The sequence below is a fragment of the Takifugu rubripes genome, chromosome 19 (genome assembly GCF_901000725.2).
Source record: "Takifugu rubripes chromosome 19, fTakRub1.2, whole genome shotgun sequence".
NCBI classification, from domain to species: Eukaryota; Metazoa; Chordata; class Actinopteri; order Tetraodontiformes; family Tetraodontidae; genus Takifugu; species Takifugu rubripes.
Genome location: NC_042303.1, coordinates 10,565,344 through 10,580,855, shown reverse-complemented (window position 1 = coordinate 10,580,855; position 15,512 = coordinate 10,565,344). Strand labels below are relative to the sequence as shown.

The 15,512-nt window shown below is 41.2% G+C and overlaps 3 protein-coding genes across 7 annotated transcripts; all 3 read left to right on the top strand.

Moving 5' to 3' along the window:
* Positions 1–1,621: 1,621 nt before the first annotated feature.
* tas1r3 (taste receptor, type 1, member 3) lies at positions 1,622–5,259 on the top strand. The gene is made up of 8 exons (XM_003973342.2): positions 1,622–1,818; positions 1,897–2,197; positions 2,549–2,905; positions 2,989–3,399; positions 3,484–3,687; positions 3,798–3,918; positions 4,084–4,454; positions 4,532–5,259. The coding sequence occupies exons 1-8, from the start codon at positions 1,622–1,624 to the stop codon at positions 5,123–5,125; spliced, it is 2,556 nt and encodes an 851-aa protein (XP_003973391.2). The 3' UTR covers positions 5,126–5,259.
* A 372-nt stretch (positions 5,260–5,631) lies between these two features.
* Positions 5,632–11,822, top strand: LOC101078712 (coiled-coil domain-containing protein 63-like). 5 transcript variants are annotated; one of them, XM_029826616.1, is made up of 15 exons: positions 5,632–5,700; positions 6,046–6,171; positions 6,256–6,352; positions 6,433–6,622; positions 6,744–6,869; positions 6,992–7,105; positions 7,188–7,255; positions 7,337–7,500; positions 7,797–7,928; positions 8,174–8,256; positions 8,365–8,533; positions 8,822–8,982; positions 9,065–9,165; positions 9,266–9,356; positions 9,498–10,131. In XM_029826616.1, the coding sequence occupies exons 2-15, from the start codon at positions 6,111–6,113 to the stop codon at positions 9,528–9,530; spliced, it is 1,590 nt and encodes a 529-aa protein (XP_029682476.1). In that variant the 5' UTR covers positions 5,632–5,700; positions 6,046–6,110; the 3' UTR covers positions 9,531–10,131. The 5 variants fall into 5 exon arrangements, with proteins under 5 accessions (XP_029682476.1, XP_029682478.1, XP_029682475.1 ...); XM_029826618.1 differs by lacking the exon at positions 9,498–10,131 and adding an exon at positions 11,789–11,822 and having other exon boundaries at positions 5,653–5,710; XM_029826615.1 differs by having other exon boundaries at positions 5,653–5,710; positions 6,096–6,171.
* Positions 11,666–14,234, top strand: LOC115246853 (uncharacterized). The gene is made up of 11 exons (XM_029826619.1): positions 11,666–11,865; positions 11,946–12,036; positions 12,118–12,301; positions 12,383–12,502; positions 12,609–12,728; positions 12,789–12,856; positions 12,940–13,061; positions 13,216–13,371; positions 13,441–13,523; positions 13,684–13,849; positions 13,957–14,234. Exons 1-11 carry the CDS (start codon positions 11,802–11,804, stop codon positions 14,118–14,120), a joined length of 1,338 nt encoding a protein of 445 aa, XP_029682479.1. The 5' UTR covers positions 11,666–11,801; the 3' UTR covers positions 14,121–14,234.
* The last annotated feature ends 1,278 nt before the right edge of the window (positions 14,235–15,512 follow it).

Genomic DNA, 15,512 nt, shown 5'->3' with positions numbered 1-15,512 from the left:
TCAAAATCTGTCAGTTCTAAAACATGTTTCAAGAAATTTGTCCTGATTGTCATTTAGATATTTCTACTCCATAAACTTTAGTAAAAATCAATTGAGAAGGCAGGATTTGTAAAGACAAAAAACTGCGCCTTTAAGGTCTCATAGCTGATAATACATACCTTAGTAAAAATCAAATCATGAGGTCAAAACAACTCTTCAAAAGCTCAGAGACAGGATTATGTTGAGGCACAGACCCCAGGAGCCTCTGAAATTATTCTGAAATGGGAAAAAAAAAAAAACTTGGAAAAACCAGGGGTCTTCTCTCTTATGGCAGTGGCATCAGACTGAGCAAATCGGCAGAGTAGAGTCTAGGAAACAGGCAGGACAATGAACACAAAGATCACACAACTCGTGCGTTTATTTTGTTTTAAATGAAAGTCTTGCATTAATATGCGCACACATACTCCGAAAGAAATCCGATAAATGGACTGAAAGATGTCAGCCAGAGTTTGTCAATGGCATTTGTACATGCTAACAGCTCAGGTCCAGTTCTTCCAACTGTCTGATTACTTGCAGGTTTTTGGATTTTTCTGGCCACATAAATGGGCCGAATGCCTTTCTGAGTCTCCTCAGCATGTGTAGAGACAGTGGTACTTTACCCAAGCCCACACATGCAATTAATGTCAGAAAATGGAACTTAAACAGCATTGGGCTCTGTGGCTCAGATGATTTTGGAAACTATACCGCAAAACATCAAAACCTGTTGGATTGGGAGCAGCCCAGTATGATGCAGCGAGAGGTCCACAGAGGGGGTTCTGCTCATGGGCTACCTTGCTGTAATGTTAACTAACCAACTGCCGGTAAAAGTATTCATTTACAAACATGGTGTAATAGATTTCACCCAGCTCTGTTGGACTGTGCTGTCAGCTCTCTCTGTGAGCTCACTATTAGTTCATCTCAACAGAACTCGAAATTAGAAGAATGAGTTACCCAAAGATTATCGTAAATCACTTTTTGCTCGAGTTTTTAGGAAAACATTTTAACCATTATTTAATCTCTGTGACAAAATAAACAGCAGGATTATTTAACTGTGCGCTCTTCAATTTTCTCATAGAATAAACATCAAGTCTAAAGCTCATGGTCATTTTTAATCATGCTAAAGCCACCATCAAATGATCATCTGTTAAAGTGAGGCTTTACTTTAACAACAACTTGGAGTGATCAAGGATGAGCTGATACTGCTGCAGATCCATCTTTGTCACTTAGTAACACTAACAAGGCTCAAAGGGAAAACCACAAACAAATGTCATTTAAATATTCCGGAAAGATGATCGACGACTCGTGCGTATATGCACAACAACCCAAGAGAACTCATATTCTGCTCATATTGTGGGTAACCGACTCTTTTTTGATATTTAAGCATGTTGAGCTGTGCTCGGCTAGATTCAAACTCCTTTTTACATGCTTGATGATAAGATGATATATAAACTATTATTTTAGGTGATTTGGGGATCCTAAGGGTGGGTGGAGAAGGGCCAGCACCAATCAGACCAGTTTGGTTTGGGGCTTTGGCGTCACTTTGCATATGACAACATCTGAGGTTGAAGCATATGTTCTCATTTCTGCAGCTTCCACCTGCATCATGGCCGTATCTCCCACTCTGCTGGTTTTATTCTGGATTTTTAAACTGACCAGTGCTACTCCGGCGTGGTTCCAAAACATCTCGACCAGTCTCTTCAACTTGCCTGGAGATATCAAGCTTGGGGGGCTTTTCCCCCTCAACCGGCTCACCAGCAACCTCAGCCAGAGGACGGAGCCGGACCAAATCATCTGTGACAGGTGACCGTTAGGGAAAATAACACAAGATTTTGAACTGATATGTATGTTTAACCTGATAAGATGCATCCTTCCCGACAGGATAGACACATACGGACTGGGCATGGCTATCGCCATGAAATACACAGTGGATGAAATCAATGCCAACCAAATTCTGCTGCCCGGAATCCAGTTGGGTTATGAAATCTATGACACCTGCAGACAGTCAGCCGTCATCGTCAGACCAACAATCTCCTACCTCACGGCAAAATCCAACAACCTGCTGTCTGTGGAATGTAATTACACCAACTATGAGACCAGCATATCAGCTGTGATTGGACCGTATGGGTCAGAGATGGTGTCAGTCATAGCAAAACTACTAGGATTCTTCTTGATGCCACAGGTTTGGTTCTTAATGTGTTGTCTGTGGTGCATGTCTTGAATCACATGTCTGTAGAAGCAACCTGATGGTAAAATCAATCTGAGATAGTCTAAATAGAATTTTCTGTTAACAGACACAAAACAGAGATTGTTCCAGGCAGGCGGTATTTAAAAAATAAATAAATAAATAACAGAATTTTCTAAATTACTGTTTGTTATTTGTTCTGTTTGTGAAAGTGCTCTTATAGAACAATAGCAGTTTAATGTCATGTGAAATTATCGGGGGGAAATTTGTCTATATAACCGATATACATGGTGGAATTTAAAAGTGGTGATGTTTGTGTCCCATAATATTATAATCTTCTGTCTTCAGATAAGCTATGGTGCCACAAGTGAAAAATTCAGCGATAAAGTTCTCTACCCATCATTCTTCCGTACGGTGCCCAGTGATAAATGGCAGGTCGAAGCCATGGTTCTTCTGCTGGAGGAGTTCAACTGGAACTGGGTGGCTGTGGTGGGCAGTGATGAGGCGTATGGACAGCGAGGAGTGCAGGACTTCTCCAAACTAGCAGCAAATAAGTCCATTTGTGTGGCGTATCAGGGGTTAATTCCAGTCTACACAGACCCGGAACCAATGGTTAAAACCATCCTCAGTAATATCAACTCAACTAAAGCCAGCGTAGTGATTGTGTTTTCTCTCTCAAACCAGGCAGAAATCTTTTTCAAAGAGGTTGGTAAAGACTGGATGAGATCATTTGGAAACAGTTATTGATCTTTAATCCTGTTGGATTTGACCCGTCTCATCTCAAACAGGTCATCAGAATGAAACTAAAAGGGGTGTGGATTAGCAGCACAAGCTGGGGCATCCACAATCAAGTGACCTCTCTCCCCAACATACAGTCTGTTGGTACCATCCTGGCATTTACTGATGTGACACAAAATGTGGATCTTCTCGATGCCTACACACATGCACTGTTAACCAAACTGAGTGAAGAGCGTGCAGACTCACCCCCTCCAGCACAAATCTCTGGTAATCCTTCTAATCCCTGCCCAAACTGCTGGAAGTTGTCACCCGCTAATATTAGCTTGGTGACAGCGCCTGTGGTGCAGCGTTCAGCATTTAGTGTCTATGCTGCCATCTACAGTGTAGCACAGGCACTGCACAATTTGCTGCAGTGCAATTCAACTGCATGTAAAAAGCCTGTCAAAATCTATCCCTGGAAGGTAATGTATTTATTTTATATGTGATTAAAGATTAAGATGAGATCCATTTTTCAATAACACTCACAAAAACAATTCTTTTTGCAGCTGCTGGAGGCTTTAAAGAACATTTCATTGAACCTTAGTGGCACACAGATAGAGTTTGACGCCAGTGGTAATCCAAATGTTGGCTATAATTTAGTTGAATGGGTCTGGACAGAATCAGGTTTAGACTTTAAGGATATTGGAAGCTTTAATGAGAAACTAGAAATCAACAAGTCCCTGTTCACATGGCACACCGAAAACTCAGAGGTAATGTCAGCATTTAAAATGTAACCCCATTATAATGCAATTGAACATTTGATCAAATGAAACATTGCAGTTTACGAAAATCACCTGAAATAATGCAACAACCTTTGCAGGTTCCTCAGTCCACCTGTTCAGCAGCGTGTGGAGAAGGCCAGGTCCACAGAGTCAAAGGATTCCATTCCTGCTGCTTTGATTGTATTGACTGTTTACCAGGAACCTACCAGGCACAAGACGGTAAAAGTGGGCAGCATTTGAGGTTTAGGTTAGCTTCACCTTGTTAAGCTTAGTTTATTAGTTGAATCTCCACAAATTTGCAGATAAGTTCCTCTTATTGTCTGTGCAAAACTTTTCAACACTTCCTTTCTTTACATCTGGTTGACTATGATGTCTTACTCACAGGGGACATTCAGTGCACCCCATGTCCTCCCCGTCAGTGGTCTCTGGCACGCAGCTCCAGGTGCACCGACCCCATCTATGACTACTTGTCCTGGGACACACCAGAAGCTTTACTACTGACTCTGGCTATAGTGCTGGTCGTACTATTCATGGGGTCAGTGGTTGTGGTCTTCGTGAACCACAGGGAGACGGTGCTGGTGACTGCTTCAGGGGGGACTCTGAGTATTGTGGTTCTGCTCGGTCTGATGGGAGCTTGTCTCAGTCTGCTGCTGTTCCTGGGACAACCAGGGGACACGGTGTGTCGTCTCCAGCTGCCCCTCATTTCTGCCTTCCAAACAGTGCCCCTCTCCATTATCATGTCCATTTCTCTGCAGGTGAGGAACAACTATAAACTCGTCGCTGTGCCGTACAGCAATGTTACTTAACTTCAAATCCTTCTTTTTTGAAACAGATTTTCTTTGTGTCAGAATTCCCAAACTTAGCAGCCTCTTACCTGCATGTACTCAGAGGTCCTGGAACGTGGCTGCTCCTGCTGACCTGTTGTGCTGTGCAGGCCGGCATCTGTGGCTGGTTTGTCCAGGACGGACCGTCTCTGTCTGAATATCTGGCAGACAGGAGGGTGGACTTTGTGAGATCCTTTCTGGCTTGTCCAGTGTTGCCTTTCTCTGGCTTTGCCCTCATGCAAGGTTTCATTGCTGCCATGGCGCTCATGTCATTCATGTGCACCTTCATGGCAACAAAACCTCTTCATCAGTACAACCTGGCGAGGGACATCACTTTTTCCTCCCTCATCTACTGTGTCATTTGGGTGACCTTTATTCCAATCTACATCGGTCTGGGGGAAAAATTGAGGTCCATTGTTTATGTTTCCTTTATCCTAGCAAGCGACCTGGGTCTGGTGGCGGTGTACTACATCCCAAAATGTTACTTCCTGTTGAAAACACCTGAGCTTAATACTGCAGATCACTTCTGTACCTTTCTGGAAGGTCTCCAACCAACACCAGCTCAAGAGGAACCACAGACCCAGACAGAGTCAGAGCAATAGACCAAAGTCAGATCAAGAAATTAAACATCAGAATTCTTATGATTTATGTGTTTTATAATGTATGGTTTGAGGAAAACTGTTTTAATTTAGTGCAATTTTTTTCATCCTTACCTCATATATGTTTATTACCAAGTAAGGACTTAGGAAGACCAAGTGCTGCATATGTGTGTTATAAAGGGATTACAGCATTTTCATATTTAGACATGTGTGCGTGTGGACATTAAATGAAATAAAGTTTCTTATTGTGTGTTGCCGACATTTGTGATTGTTGAATCCAGCAAGGTTACAGCTTTGTTTAAGGTACATGTTAAAGGGTCCTTAATAAATCTTACAATAGCAGTTTTCTGCAGTCAAAAGTGTGTTTATTTTCATCAATGCAGTCTATCATGGAGGGTGGACTCTTTAGAAGCCACATAAATAGCAACATATGAGCTCTTAAGGCGCGCACGTAACAGATGCCTGACAGTCAGAATTCAGGGAATAGAGATACTCAATGCATAGCAACGGTCGCTAACAACTTCTTCTTTATGCGTTTCCCTGAAGGAATTCACATCGAGCAATTTCGATTTTTGAAGGTTTGCACTGGTAAAACCCAATTATAATTCTATTCTCCCTGTTGATTAATTTTTACTTTTCAATCATCTTTTTCCTAATATTATTGTAGATCAAATGTTTCTTTTACATGAAAGGAAAGAATGGAGGTAGCTTTAGTTCCTAATCCACGTTGATTACTCAGCTGTTAAAAATCAATTGACAGAATTTCAATACTATGTACACTGCTGCAGTATGTAATAAATCACAATGTGATGGGTTTTTTTTTTTTTTACTGAAGTGATATACAGTGATATTAAGGGGACTGTGGACATTTGATCAACTTTTGCAATCTAGAAAACATCCACTACACTCTCCATTTCTTGCAGATCAAACCTTCAAAGTGATTACTGGCTTTTTACCTTTGGTTTTCATGCAGTGAATCTTGGTAACCATGGCACACAGACGATTAACCCAAAGTGCCCCTTCATACGTCAGTGAAAGAGAGGCTGATGGTACATGTGTTGTTCAATTCATCAACTTCCATTCATGGTGTCGATCCACTTGTGTTAAAAGATGTGAATGTGTTTTCATTGCAGAATCAGACTTAGCCAAACTGGAGCGACAGTTCAGGATCATGGATCGGGATGGGAAAACCTACAACCGTCAGGCTCGGGAACAGATCCACAAACAACAGTAAAAAAACACACTCTCCAAACTGTGTGCATGCAAGGATTTTGTGGCCCCCATCGACTGATTGTTTGATGTGATTTCAGGCAGGAAATAGATAGACTGAGGAAGGAGCAGGAAGAGCTTCACCGAAACCTGGGCATCTGCAAAAACTTCTCACATCTACACCGTGACAACGAAGACACCAAGAGTCTCCGCGCTTTGCTGGACGAGGAAGACGTGATAGATGCATCCCTGATAAAAGAGAAGGAGCATCAACAAGTGTTGGACAAAGAGGTAAATCACACCCTGGGATGGCAGTTACTGGCTGCCTGCTTAAGAAAATAAAAACCCAAGTTCACTACAATATTTTGCTCTATGGCCTACAGTTAATGCTACGTGTCTTTAATGTCGGCAGATCACAGACATGCAAATGAAGATAGCAAACATTAGAAAGGAAAAGACCTGCATTAATGAGACTCAAACATCTGAGAAAGGGCAGACTCAGAGGGCCATACGTACGCTGGAAATTAAGCTGGACAGAGTGAGTCATATAATCTGCAACAAAACACTTGTTATTGGCAGTGACTGGCACTGGATGAATTCTGTTTCATTGTTCTCTATTACTTCTATCACTTAGATTGTGTTCTTCCTTTAATTATTCAGGCTTTGACTCACTTTAGTGAGCAACTGACAAAAAACAGCGAGCTGAGAAAAGAGCTGCAGACTCTTCATGTTGAGCAGATCCGTTTCCAGCAACTGCGAAACAGGCTGGAAAAGGTGGGACCAGAAATTTGTTTTAGTCTCGTAGTTTTTAACATGTATTTATGTGTTAATGTGTGTTTTTTTATGTTATATATAGGAACTTCATGATCTACACAAAAAGATCTCTGGAGCTGTGAATTGTTCCATTGCTGCTTATGATGACAGGTAAGATTTGAGACAAGTACTATGATAATATTACAAATTTGGGTCATTTACTGTAAATAATATATTATTCTTGTAATATAGGGCTGAAGCTCAGTCCAAGATGATCTTGTTGAAGGAGAAAGCACGGAAGGACCTCACCCAGTACAAGGCAGAGATAAAGGACCTGGAGAGGCTGATCGCACATGAATGTAACCTCAAGGAGTTCATGACCACCAAGTGCAATGAGCGCAGTGTTCGAGATCAGTGTGAGACTCCCATCCGGTCTTTAATCTGAACTATCACATCCAGTTGAAATGAGCAATATGTGTAACTTTCATTATCAGTGCAGGGGTGTCGAAAACCAGGTTTTGTGACCTCCCATTTAGTCAACCCCTTCAGCTGGGTTCTCACTTTCCTCGATGAAAGCTGCTTTCTGCCTGGGAGGACACAAAACCTGGCTGGATTTTGGCCCTTGAGGACTGGGTTCTGACATCCCCGATATAGAGAATATTGTGTGAGTCTCTGGTTTGATGCTGATGGTAATGACACTTGTTTGCTCAAGGGTCTAAGATGAAAGAGCAGAGGATAGACTCAAGGGAGGAGTCGCATGATGCTCTTGAGGAGGTGTTCAGCAAGATCCAGACCATAACAGGAGAGGACAATTTGGATTTGTTGGTCACTAGGTTCATCCAGGGTAAGTCTGTTTCATTCCACATTCAGAAAACTCATCTTATGTACTTCTTAACTCTATCAATGCATTGACAACCTATGTTGGGTGCTGAACATGTTTAAAAAGTTGCATCAAAACACTCAGTAGCATTTTAAGAGAGTTAACCTTTCTGTTATGTCGTCACTCTTGTGTACGATAACAATAATAAAACTTTCTTTGCGGCAAAAGCTTGGCTATATCTCACTGCTGTGTCTCTGTTCAATTTGTAGTTGAAGACCAAAAATTTGCACTTTTCAATTTTGTAAATGACCAAAACAATGAAGCCGATGTCCTGAAGGAACAAATCAGCCAGGTGGGTATTTGTTTCCATCTTTCTTTTGCTTGTCCTTTCTCGTGGGTTTGATAAAAAGTGCAGTTTGCTTCACTTACTTATATATCTCTGCTGTGTGGGAACCTACAGATTCAAGCTGAGATTCAACATTTTACAGACAAAAGTTTGCAAAATGAAAAGGACCATGGCTCTTTCTTGGCTGACATCGAAGAGAAACAAATAAAACTTCAATCTCAAACTGAAAACTATGACAAACAAGCCGTCTCGATAGACAACATCCTGGGGAGCGTTAAAGCAGGTGTGGGAATATTGTTTCCGTTATCTGTATTTTAAGAATGCTCTTGTAATTTTCTAGTACGTGCAGTCATTTAAGGGCTCATTCCTGTATTTTGAGCTAATACTTTTGCCAAAGTAAGATGAACATTATGGTTTATAGGCAAAACATAAAGTTACGTATGGTTTAATATAGTGATGCAATTGTGCATTATGGGATACAGAGAAGAAAAGATGAGTGACTCCTTCATTAACACACCCACACCCATCTTCCTGACACTAATTATGATATTGTGTATGTTTTGATACGCAGTCATAAGTAGATTTTTCTCGAAAATGGAGTGGGACTGTTCTACCAAAGAGGACAGCCTGGGCTCCACCATGGGGCTTGCTGAGAACATCATGTCTCATCTGGGTCTAACTGAGGACAAGACCACTGAACTGCTCAGCATTCAAGCCTTCCTTAATTCCAAAGTAAACACTTAACAAGTGAATATGTCCTGCATGATTTCGCAACAGTTGAAGTATTCCAAAAATGCTCTTTCTCATCTCCAAGAATGCAGACAGGAACAAACCCAAAGAGTTCGCTAAATTCCTCCTGAGTCAGAATACAGAACAGCTTCAGCAGCCAATCAGTTTCCAACCTGCAGTGAATAGGTGGGCCACTTATATTGTTTCTAATTTATATGTAGTATTCACATTTGGGATTCAAACTGCGGTCTGACCAGTAATGTCCTGTTTAACTCGGTGTCCTCAGTGCGGAATATGAGCCCGATGAGGCGCCTCTCACTGATGAGGAAGAATGGCCAATTTCACAGGAAGAGCTTCGCAAGAAAATATCAAAACAGGTTGGTGAATTTATCCAGGTGACCGAAGGTTTTAGCTCAGACTGGCACTTTTTCCTGCAATGCTAGGCTAGTTCATGTTCTTATTTACTAACTCCTGCTCTTGTCCTTTTAGTCTGGCAGTAACTCTTTCTCTCATTTCAGGTTTTTTCCTGCCATCATGTCTCACAAGCCTAATTTTGTTTGAGGGGGATGAGTTTCTGTTTAGAATATGCATCCCGCATCCTTATCCCAATAAGTGTGATGTGATCCCTTTGATGGTTCTTCTGAAGAGGCTTTTAGTTATTTTCTGACTTAGAAATGTGATTTTTCTTCAAGGGGGATGTCTGACTCCTTACCTTGAGGCCATCCACAACATTCCCTTCTTGTGATTTTTGTCAACAATACATTATTCGAATAAGTGCACAGTTTAATTTGCCTTGAAGTGTCTGATAGTTGTGGAGTTGGCTGCAAAGATTGACAAAGGGAGACATATACAACAATAGATTTACCTTCTGACATAAAATCAGTCACACACAGATTTTAGCGAGTGGCTAAAGTGAAAAGGTATCATGGAACACATTAGTAGGACCAGAGCTTTGTTGCCTGAGACCAAAAGACAGAAATGTTTAATCATGCCAAGACTGAAAAGACTGGCCCTCAATTTCTTACATTGTAATGAGAGGAGGTGAGAGATGATGGTGTTTGGCACCAGTGGCTCCTGTGAGTCATTCCCCTTGTTGACTTGGGCCCTTTGGCACCACATGTTAAGCTAACAATCACAAACCTGGGCTTCAGATGGGACCACCCAATCGGGGCCTGTAATTAGGACCTGCTGGACGACTTGCAAAGGTGAAAACCATCCACTCACGGCAGCAGTAATTCTTTATTACAGCTTGGCTGGATTACTGCAATGTATTAATTTTGGACATTGCTGGTCCTCCCTCACATCACCATATACCTCTCCGAGCTGCTTTAATTGTGCTCCTAGAGGTAAGAAAATCTATGGGAAAGCTCAGAGGGGACAGAGCCTTCTCAATTGCTGTTTCTAAATTCTGAGAACCCTGCTATTGCAGGCCTCTTCAAGGCCCATTTTTAAAAGCCATCTTAAAACCCATCTCTCCTTGGCTTTTAAAACACAGTATCAGTCTTTGATCCGGCTTTATTGTTTGTCTTGTTTTATTGCCTTCATTGTTTTATGTTCTTACGCACTTCCATGATGGACAGCACTTTGGTACTTTGTGTCAAATATGGCTGTTCCAAATTGGACAAAGACCAACTAAAATAAATGGCAAGGTCTAGAATCCCTGCTTTTAATCAAGAGGGTTTCTTTTTTACATCCAAGCATACACTAGTATACAGAAGGAACTTTATTGAAAAAACAGTTTGCAGAATAAAGGACATGTTGACATGCAGCAGAAAGTAAATCCCAAGAAGACAATTCCCTCGGGTAAGTAATCCAGCTCAAAAACTAGGCAAGGAGCTGGCAGACAAGGTCGGGTGGAAAACGAGGTGATTTCCTGTGGCGGAGAGGAGACAATCTGGCCTGTCAGGAACAGGCAGGGTCCACAGAAAATCAGTCCAATGGACAGTGTGGTATGGAGCTCAAACAATGGGACATCATTTATCAAAGGCTGGGGTTAAAATACTGGGGAAATAGGTGTGAGGTTGAGCTGACGACTGGGGAGGGTGTCGTGGCTGAAATGACGTCCTGATTATGATGGAGCAAATACAGTAATTCTAATATGTAGAGACACTTCCTTTAACTGTTCTAACAACAGGGTGTAATGATAGCATAGAGAAGCGTTGATTCAGTATTTCTAAATGAAAGAAACGGCAGTTGGGATGATGGCCGATTTCTTTAAAGCTGTACGGGTGATTGGTTCTAACCTTTAAAGCCGCCACAATGATCTAAAGTAAGAAAATGCAATCGCGATAGACTGGGATGTAAACCTAGAATATTTTGTTTTGTGCTGAGCAGCATTTAATTGGGATGGCATTGATCTCATAAAGGATGTGGACACATGCCCTTTAAATAAGTGTGTCCATTAAAGGTCTTCCCTTTACCCTTTGAAATGTCTTGCAAATATTTAAACACATTTGCTTTAAACGTACAGTGATACCTCAACCAAATAAAAAGGCTTTTATGTTATTACATTTTATTCGCTTTTTGGTCTTCAAAGCACATATTTACTCACATTAACTATTTTTAAACCCATTTTCATTTTGATCAATCAAACTAACAAGAGCAAACTACAAAATAATTCTATCTTTTTTAGATTAATTTCACAATCAACGGGAATAACGTTTTTATCATCATTTATTGACGGCCATTGAATGTAATATACATGGTTTTATAGTTTTAACCGTAATGAATGTTTTACTCTCCAAATTTTGTTCCACCATATTTTAGGAATTCCTAAATTCAGCTTGGATTTAAATTTCTTTTTCTGCAGTGAATTTTCAACCATGCAGCCGACACAATCAGCGAGGATGTTTTTATCTGCCTGCAAAGCAGCAGAAACGTGTGACGGTATTGTTATTTTCCGTTACTGCTCATGGCGTTATTGATGACTTGGTGGCTGAGACTAAATCAACATCTTTCTGAAACAGACACAGCAAAACTGGATAACCTCTATTACATCATGGTCCGTGAAAGGAAGGTTTGCAACCGTGTGGCTCAGGAGCAGCTCAACAAACAACAGTGAGCAAATGCCAAATGTTCAGTATTGTTTGAGTGAATTGATGTTGTGCCTAATCAAGTTTTCCTGTCATGTGACTAAAGGCAGGTCATCCAAAAACTGGTCAAGGAGCAGAAAGAACTCAAGATAGACCTAAACATTCTTAATGCGGGTGCAAAGGCGACGCAGAAGGATGAAAAGAGGAAGAAACTACAGACTCTGGCCGTATTGTTGATAGATAAAACCCTAAAGCAAGGGAAGAGCTGTGAAGAAGAGCTAGACCATGAGGTACATGTGCATTTTGTCCAACAGTCACTTCCTGTTTCTCAATAGTTTGGTTTACCGCCCACTTGATTTCTTGGTTGGCAGATCACAACCATGACAACCGAGACGATAAAATATAAAAAACAAAAATCTATCGTGACTCAATGTGCAGAGAGAGACCGGGTTCAGAACAAAGTACAGTATCTGGAGAAGAAGCTGTTAAGAGTAAGTTTCGGAATATAGAAATTCTATGAACAGACTACTTAGCAGCTTACCTTTACGTTAGTTTTGCATTACCTGAACTTGGCTTTTGTTCTGTGGAATTGTCCAGACTTTGAATTACCTTGATAGCCAAAGGAATAAAATCCAAGAACTGAAGAAAGAGCTGAAGAATCAGCATGAGGAGAGTGCCCGTTTACAGCTACACCGGACCACTTACCCACACAAAAAGGTATTTTCTTTTTATCATTACACAAGTTAAGGTCACTTGCATTAATATACTTTTTTTTAGGTTACTAATGATCTTGGCATGTACATTAGGGATAATATGAAACGTACTACCCTCGCATGTGAAGACAGGTGAGATTTGAGGTTTGATATGTGATATGGTACTTGACCACATTTAGATCCTGTAATTGTAATTGTTGTGCGCTATCATTCAGGACCAGCGTTGACAATAAGATTATGATGATGAAAAAGAAGGAAGAGAACACCCTTGCCAAAACCCAAAGAAAGATAAAAGAACTTGCAGCACTATTCCCCGAGGAAACTGTCCAAGAAGAAGGTGACTGTGACTGTGACTTGTGATTGATTTACATGGGCGGCACAAAATAATGCAGGATTTATTCATAACAACATACGTCTTACATTGGATGGATGGAGGAGAATTTATTTATTTTCACTTTTAAAATACTAATGCTGACACATGTTTTTTCTAGTGGAGATCCCGGAGGACACAGAGGAAAGCCCAGGTGATGAAGAAGAGGTCCAAACGTATGAAGCAGTAGAGTTCCAAGTGGACGATGAAGAAGTGGTTAACCTGGAGGATCTCGAAAAAGTCACCTTGGACTTGCTGGTCACCAAGTTCCTCCAGGGTAAGTTGATTTTTACCATTCACTTTGGATTTTTTTTACAACCTACTGATTCACTCTCTCACTTTGTAGATGAAAACCAAAAATGTGAACTTTACACTCTGATATGTGATCAAAAAAATGAAATCCAGGAGCATAACGATATTATTCGGCAGGTAAGCATGTCTTTATCTTGTCCCCATTTAGAAATAAAGTATTTATATTTGACTGAATACACGTGAATTCAAGTTTTAGCTGTCAAATGCTATTTAACACCATGTGTGGGGGAATGTAGATAAAATCACTGACCCAACATTGTGTTTTGGGAATCCACAGATACAAGGGGAGGTTTACCATTCTTCAAAAAAAGGTGCTTCAGATAAAAAGGGTGGAGATTTTCTGAGTGGCCTCAGAAACAAGTGTTCAAAACTGCTGTCTGAAGTGGAAGAGTTTGAAAGCTATGAGGAACTGATAAACAACAACCTGAAAGACATTAAAACAGGTGGGGGAATGTTTAATTGGTCTACACAGAGGAAATTTAGTGCTTCACATTCCATTAATTCTAATTTGTATGCTTAATGGATAAAAAATTGCATTCTCCTCTCCCAGTTATAGCCAGTATTCTCTCTGGTATGGGCTATGAGGACAAGGGCGCACCGGAGTCCTCATTGGAGGACAAAATCATGTCCTACCTGGCAGTGATGGAAGAAAAGACCGCCAGGCTTCTCAACATACAAGCTTTCAAAAAAGCTGAAGCAAGCCGCTTGCTATAAAACAAGACTCCAACCATCCTGTCCTAGGCCAAGAGTGAAATATTAATGTAGAATGTATTTAGCAATTTCTTTAGTTGTCGCCACAATAAAAAAAAACAAAAAAAACATTCAAATTCTGACTCCCAGCTGCCCTTTTCACCTGTAAGTTGCCGTGTGGCTCCTCCAACAGTCAGGTCTGCTCCTCATCCTCACAGGGCTTCGCTACATGGCACATGCTGCTATGCTCAAACATAGAGGTTGGGGGCAGCAGAACCTTGTGTATTTGAATTTGCAAGCACGCGTAGCCCTTAATCCTGTTTCCAAATAGGTGATGAAGAGCTTTTATTGCTAGACATTACACCGGAGCCTGCTCATTCTGGAGGATCACATTCATTCCTCGGGTTTTCTGATACAATCTCCATGATTATTCAAATTGTCACTCTTTGCCTTGCAATGAATGAGACATCTGCCTGTGCGCCCCACCTCCATAAATATCAGTCAATATGAATCCTCAAACAGCCACATTTATCAAAATATACATACTTTGCATATCTGCAAGCTGTTATCACATGCCCTCCTGCCAAAAAAATGCAGTTTGAAATGTCCAAAGGAACCTGATGTGTAGACTTTTAAGCCTAAACATCCCCTGTCAGGGCTGACATGACCCCCAAGAATAAGATTGATAGATATATAAATAGACTAAAAAAAAGAATAAGGTCCTGTGTTAATTAATAGGTGGATCATTAGGATTTTGTCAGAGTCAGTTTTGAGAAGCGAAGCAAGCTCCATTTGCAACTGATAGATCTGTGACTTGTCCCTCTTGCAGTTTCTTCTGTGCGGCTGTGAAATCAGATTATCAGAGATAAAAGGGAACTGTGGCGGTGCGGAGGGGCGGCAGTGGTGGGGGACGAGATGGAGGAGGAGTTCTTTGAAATTCTACTCTCACATTGCCCCCTCCACTCCCAGCAAATTTGCTGTGCACACGGCTCTCTACATTGCCATAGAAACCTTCCTTTAAATGACAACAGAAACCTCATTTCCTACTCTTGACAAAGAGTCTCCGTTGCCTTCAGAGACAGCCCTCCTCCTGCAGGCTGTACCAGCAGCAGCAGCAGCCCTCCTCTCTACAGAAGCCCATCTTCCTCCGTTTTCTTCCTTCTTCTGCTCAGTAGTTTCCTTTTGTAGCACACCGTAACATACTTTTTTTTTTCATTTCAGCCCTTCTTTTTATTCCTCTCGCCACACTCTGTGCAGTTGACACTGTTATATTTAGATCATGGCACCATAATTAGGACTTATCCAAACAGGTATACACCCTTGTGTGCACACCCAAACATGTACACACAGGTAATGTTTTTCCAAATTCTTATCTGGCAGCTGCGCACATGTCTGCGACCTCTTGCCGCCCTGCTC

Bases quoted from the DNA above. Each gene is read 5' to 3' on its own strand.
- tas1r3 (XM_003973342.2), top strand. From the start codon at position 1,622: ATGGCCGTATCTCCCACTCTGCTGGTTTTATTCTGGATTTTTAAACTG. The intron at 2,198-2,548 runs GTTTGGTTCTTA...TTCTGTCTTCAG, and splicing joins GATTCTTCTTGATGCCACAG to ATAAGCTATGGTGCCACAAG. The intron at 3,400-3,483 runs GTAATGTATTTA...TTCTTTTTGCAG, and splicing joins TCAAAATCTATCCCTGGAAG to CTGCTGGAGGCTTTAAAGAA.
- LOC101078712 (XM_029826617.1), top strand. From the start codon at position 6,111: ATGGCACACAGACGATTAACCCAAAGTGCCCCTTCATACGTCAGTGAA. The intron at 8,257-8,364 runs GTGGGTATTTGT...GGGAACCTACAG, and splicing joins TGAAGGAACAAATCAGCCAG to ATTCAAGCTGAGATTCAACA. The intron at 9,166-9,265 runs GTGGGCCACTTA...CGGTGTCCTCAG, and splicing joins TTCCAACCTGCAGTGAATAG to TGCGGAATATGAGCCCGATG.
- LOC115246853 (XM_029826619.1), top strand. From the start codon at position 11,802: ATGCAGCCGACACAATCAGCGAGGATGTTTTTATCTGCCTGCAAAGCA. The intron at 12,857-12,939 runs GTGAGATTTGAG...GCTATCATTCAG, and splicing joins ACCCTCGCATGTGAAGACAG to GACCAGCGTTGACAATAAGA. The intron at 13,850-13,956 runs GTGGGGGAATGT...CTCCTCTCCCAG, and splicing joins CCTGAAAGACATTAAAACAG to TTATAGCCAGTATTCTCTCT.